The following is a 5,877-nucleotide window of genomic DNA, read 5'->3' on the forward strand; positions in this document are numbered from 1 at the left end:
GCTGGGGCCAGCGAGATGAATCTGGCCGTTTGGGCCTTTTTCTAGGTTCTATTTCTCTCTATTGCTTCCTCGCAGCGTGCCAGACGACGAATCCGATGATGATGCGCTTTCGACGGAGACGCCATCGCGTAATAAGCTGCTGGGGCTGGATCTATCGGCCGTGATGTCGTGTATTTTATTTCAGTTTTCATTGTAGCGTTCGATCTAAACTGCCGAACTACTGAAGAATTGAAGAGAATGAACGGTCGCATTATTCTAACACGTTCTAATAGAGATCGTCAGCCGGAGGCGCACGCCAAGATCAAGACACTTCTGCTTCTTGCGTATCAAAAATAAACATAACAGTCTAATTGATGGGACACACAGGAGCGGACGCGGACCCACCAAGAATTGTACACTTTTTAGCGCCGCGATTTTTGGCCGATCTCTACAACATCTGCCACTTCCGAGAGAGAGAGGTGTGTGTCTGGCCCGGCCAGGCAGCGCACCCACCCTGCGTGTTGATAATTAAAACACAACAACGGAGAGAGACCGAGTTGACACATGTGGACGCCGTGGACCGTGGACCAAAATAGAACCGTGCGGTGTTGTGTAATAATAAACATAGCCCGCCGCCCAAACCAGAGTCAGCTGCCGGAGCGATCGCTAGCGATCGTTTCGCTAACGATTATTTACAAACAACAAACGCCGATCCGCGGTTTTGCGTTGATCTTTCGTCCGTTCTCTGGTCAGCAGGATTATGATTGAAAGTCGTCCGGAAACCGGACGGAGTTGACAGGCTTCTCGGTCGATCGGGGAAACTCGGCATCCATCCCGACCGGCTGGGAAGAACCCCGTCCAGCTGTCAGCAAATGTCACCCGGTGGACCCATGATCGGCCCGCGAGTGTCGCAAACGTTTAGCCGTTAATTTTGGGATTTTGGCGTACTTGGGCGGCCCTGTGTCTTGTGTCCTGTCGGTGTCTGTGTGTGTTTTCTTTTTATGTCCGCCTCACTTTCACTACAAATAAGCCGGCCCGTGTGTGGCGGCCGCACAGTGAAAAGGTGAGTGAAGAGAAATTTTAATGCGAAAGACATGACGGATTTAAAATTACCACGCACCACGAAGGTTCTCGGTGGCGGAGGCGGCGGAGGTGGCGGTGGCGGCTCGTAGACGGCCACGGTAGATTTGTGACCAAATAATTTGCGCATTTCGTGGCCGGACCGGGCGGTCAGTTGCGTTCTGATGCTTGGCCGTGGGACATCGTAAAACTGTAAACGGCAAAGTTGAGGGAACGCGTTTCGTACGCGGCCGACGATCTTCACTCAGTGGTCTTTCGTCCAAAAGATCTACCGAGAAGAAGCAGGAAGAGTAGTAGTAGTAGTAGTAGTAGCAGTAGTTTCCGGTTCCGGTAGTGCCCGATGATCGGTTCACAATGAAACCGCAACGTAGGAAGTACGTAGACCTGTGTGCGGGGACTGTCCTGGGGCGGTCCCGATGGAAAGTGAGGACATCTGGGCTCGATTAGGGTTCGGCCAAAAGTTTACTATAAGTGTACTAAACGAGGAGACTTCCGCTCCCGAGGACGATAAAAGTCACCATTAAATTCGTACTCCTCTCGTTGGCGCCGGGAAGTGCATCCAAATGGCCGAATCGGTAGTGAGCAATGGGGTGTTCTATTTTTGTCTTCCTTTGCAGCCACCTAATAATACTGACGGTGGTACAGCTGGTGCTGCTCGCGGGTGCAGCCCTAGGTCTCCCAGGGCAGTCGTCGTTCAGCTGCCACCAGCACGGCCAGGAATGCAAGCTGTGGAACCTGTACTTGGACACCGCCGAGGAGGTGTCGGAGGCGATCATCGACACCGGGAACGGTGCGTTCGCCGAGGTCGAGATATCCTTCTCGTCGCTCCCGACCATCCCACCGTCGCTGTTCGCGGACAACGAGAACGTGGTCTCGCTCAAGATGGAGGATTGTGACGTGGAGCTGCTCGAGAAGGGCACTTTCGAGGATGCCGGCGAGCTCAAGTATCTGCAGCTACCGAAGAACCACCTGACCACACTGATCGATGACGTGTTTGCGCCCGCCTCGAAGCTGCTACGTCTACACCTCGGCAGCAATCGGATCGTCACCGTCGAGGAGTTCGCTTTCCGCGGGCTGGACAACCTGGAAACGTTACGCCTATCACGCAACAAGCTGGCCCAGTTTCCGGCGAAACTCTTCGCGGGCTTGGACCAACTGACGGAGCTCAATCTCGATCACAATCACGCCGAAACGTTACCGGACCGGCTGTTTGAAGAGCTGACCCAGCTACGGGAACTCCACCTGGACCACAACTATCTAACGACCCTGTCCCGGAATACGTTCGCGGGGCTCAAGGGACTCCGCAAGTTGATTCTGAAAGAGAACGAACTGTCGTCGATCGATCCGCTAGCGTTCAGTCCGCTCGTGACGCTAACGGAGCTCGATTTGGAGGGTAACAACTTGAAGCTGCTGTCACCGAATACCTTCGCGCCACTCGTACACCTCCGGGAGCTGGTGCTCACGGACAACTACATCGAGCGGCTGGATGACGCAATCTTCGCCGGGAACGGCAATCTGGAGATTCTGAAGCTTAACAACAATTCGATCGAAGAGCTACAACCGGCCGTGCTGACCAGCCTGCGGAATCTGGAGGACCTAGCGTTACATCACAACGAAATCCGTGCACTCGATAAGCACCTCTTCAAGAGTGCCGCCAGCCTGAAGGTCCTGCAGCTGGAGGGTAACGTCATCCAGAAGCTCTCACCGGGCACGTTCGAAGGCCTGCGACGCCTGGAGACGCTCGACTTGGAGGACAACAGTTTGTCGGCGATCGATGGGGGCCTCTTCGCGGGGCTGACGTCACTGGAGAAGCTGTACATCAACGAGAACCAGATCGAGGAGCTGAAGGCCGGCACCCTGAGGGGGGCCGAGCGGCTACAGAAACTGGAGCTCGAGCAGAACGTCATCCGTAGCATCGACGGGCGGTTCCTGGACGACACGACGCAGCTGAGAAGTCTGACGCTCGAGGAGAACCTTATCGAGGAGATACCGGCCGAACTGTTTGCAAACCAGCGGAGCCTCAAGGAACTGTCGCTGGAGAACAACAACATCAAGGAGCTGCCGGATGGGTTGTTTGCTTCCGTGTCGGGTTGCTTGGAGGAACTGTATCTCGCCGACAACGATCTCACCGTACTGACACCGGCCGTACTGGATCTTCCCCGGCTCGAGTTACTCGATCTGTCGGACAACAACTTCGAGGACATCCCGGACAATATGTTCGCCAAGGTAAAGCAACTGCACGAGCTCTATCTGGATGGGAACATGTTGGACGATATCCCGGATGCGCTGCGGGCACTGTCGAAGCTGGTGACCCTCTCGATGACGAGGAACCGGCTCCGTGCGATCGACCCCCAAAGCTGGAGCATGATGGTACGGCTAAAGGAGCTCTACCTGTCGGAGAACTTGATCGAAGAGCTGGCGCCCGAAAGCTTCGAACGACTCGAAGGGCTGAAGGAGCTAACGTTGGACGGGAACCATCTGCAGACCCTGCCGGCGAACATGTTTGCCCGTAACCACAACATTGAGCTGTTGAACCTGTCCGGTAACCACCTGGTGGGCCCCCTGGCAAGCAGTTTCGCTGGTCTGTGGAAGCTAGAAGAGCTGTACCTGTCGGACAATCCACTCGGGGTGGTGGAATCGAACAGTTTCCGCGATCTCCGCAAGTTGGAGAAGCTTTCGCTAGAGAACGCCAGCCTGACGGATCTGGGCGGTAGTCCATTCTACGGACTGTCGACACTGGAACGGTTGGATCTGGACAACAACAAGGTACAGCGGCTAGAGGGAGCCTCACTTCGGGGGCTCGAAATGCTCGAACGGCTCCACATTCACCACAATCCGGTGGGCAAGATCGAAACCAACACGTTCAAGCAGCTCGGCAACTTGAAGCGCATCTCGATCGGTCCGGGAACGATAGCGTTTGGTGAGGAGTTGCTACAAAACAACCAACGACTTCAGGAGCTGCATCTGTACGATTGTTTGGCTGGGCCGCTGCCGCCACGCTTCTTCCACTTTATCCGCAAGCTCCACACACTGGCGATCGTCAACAACAAGCATCTGAAGGCGGTCAACAAACTATGGTTTAAGGATCTTTCCAACTTGCAAACCCTCGCGCTGAGCAACAACGCGTTGGCGCAATTCGAGAAGGGTCTCTTCGATCCGCTGGACGGTCTAGACGAGCTGTACCTGTCGGGCAATCCGGTCGGTGAGCTGGATCGTGACATCTTCTCCAAGCTGCTCGGTCTGGAGGTGCTGGACCTCTCGAACATGGCGCTCGCCACACTGCCAATGGGAATCTTCGACAATCTGTACGACCTGGAAACGCTCGATCTGGGCGAGAACCGGCTGGCCAGCGGGTTGATCAGTGGCATTTTCCACAACCTGTACTCGCTGAGAATCCTGTCGCTGGACAACAACCACCTGCAAACGCTAGACCCGGTGCTGTTTGATGATCTGAAGAATCTGCGCGAAATCGACCTGAGTGGCAACGAGCTAGCCAGTCTCGATGCTCAGCTCTTCCACGACTCGCTCGATCTGGAGCTACTCGATCTGTCGTCCAACAAGTTCACCACCTTCGATCTGCAGCAAACGGCGTACGCCAAAACGCTGGTCGAGCTCGATATGGACGACAACCAGCTGGTGACGCTACGGATTACGGAAGATCTGGAGGAACTGTACGTGGAGAACAACGAGCTGGCCGCTATCGATTGCGATAACTCACCGTCGTACAACCTGCGCAGTCTGTCCGTGGCCAATAACAACTTCTCGGAGCTGGGATCGTTGCTGCGGTTCAACAATCTCGAATCACTGGACGTGTCTTACAACGAGCAGCTGACCGTGCTCGAGTTGGGCCCGATCTCCAGGGCAATGTCGGTGCTGGAGGTACTCAACGTTTCGCACTGCGCCATCGCCGGGCTGGATGGGACGGAAATTGAAGTGCACACGTTTATGGAACTACTGGACGTGTCGTACAACAAGCTGGCCGAGCTGGACATGAGCGTGTTCCAGAACTTCCCCGCGGTCGAAGGGTTCATGTTCGGTGGCAACCCGTTCCAGCAGTTCCCGATCGAGGAGGTGGTGCACAGTTTCAAGGATCTCGAGCTGATCGGACTCGACGGTACCGAGTGGGAGACGAGCTTCCTGGACGAGCTGGAGCGGTACATTGCCGATCGGGATCTGAAGTTTTGGGAGGCCGACGAAGAGGACGCCCGCCCGTGTACGGTTGGGCGGCTGAACCCACTGTACTGCGGCCAGTGAATGGGCCCGCTTCCTGATGGTGTCCGTTTCAAAGAACTAAGCGAAAAAGCTATTGGTTCAGCAAAAGAGTGAATGTAACATTTCGTAAGAGTGGAAATAAAGAATGTTAAATGATTACTGTTAAATCTAGCCGTTGTTTTAGTTCAGCATGGTAACTACTTTGTGGACTGATTCAGAGTAAAATAGGAAAAATGGTTGTAATTTTTGTGATATTTTCCCTGTTATGTATTTGACTTACAGCACGTCATTATGGTCAAAACAATCGTAAGGGTAGAGAGTCCATTACTCACCTGTTTGAGTTCTATACCGGCCGGGGTCGGGCGGTGCGTCTCGTCGACTGTTTTGACGCTCGGAAGGAACAACCATCAAAAGAAGCTTGTTTATGGACGCTCAGCTCAGCTTGACAGTAGCAGCACTTTCGACGTTCCGATAATTGTTGGCCACGGTGCTGGGTGTGAGAATTTCCCATCGCACCGTGCTCATGCTGCGTCTGATCGGTGGCCGGTGGAAGAAGCCACCCGTTCCGTGCCTTGGGTGGGGGACACCCGTGGAAGCGCTGGCTAA

The 5,877-nt window shown here is 54.6% G+C and overlaps 1 protein-coding gene across 1 annotated transcript; it reads left to right on the forward strand.

The window, feature by feature from the left end:
- The first annotated feature begins 1,245 nt into the window (after window positions 1-1,245).
- LOC131205440 (protein artichoke-like) lies at window positions 1,246-5,428 on the forward strand. Its single transcript, XM_058197532.1, has 2 exons — window positions 1,246-1,433; window positions 1,677-5,428. Exons 1-2 carry the CDS (start codon window positions 1,414-1,416, stop codon window positions 5,311-5,313), a joined length of 3,657 nt encoding a protein of 1,218 aa, XP_058053515.1. The 5' UTR covers window positions 1,246-1,413; the 3' UTR covers window positions 5,314-5,428.
- The last annotated feature ends 449 nt before the right edge of the window (window positions 5,429-5,877 follow it).

Source organism: Anopheles bellator, chromosome 1, assembly GCF_943735745.2.
Source record: "Anopheles bellator chromosome 1, idAnoBellAS_SP24_06.2, whole genome shotgun sequence".
In the NCBI taxonomy this organism is placed as follows: domain Eukaryota; kingdom Metazoa; phylum Arthropoda; class Insecta; order Diptera; family Culicidae; genus Anopheles; species Anopheles bellator.

Bases quoted from the DNA above. Each gene is read 5' to 3' on its own strand.
- LOC131205440 (XM_058197532.1), top strand. From the start codon at position 1,414: ATGAAACCGCAACGTAGGAA. The intron at 1,434-1,676 runs GTACGTAGACCT...CTTCCTTTGCAG, and splicing joins ATGAAACCGCAACGTAGGAA to CCACCTAATAATACTGACGG.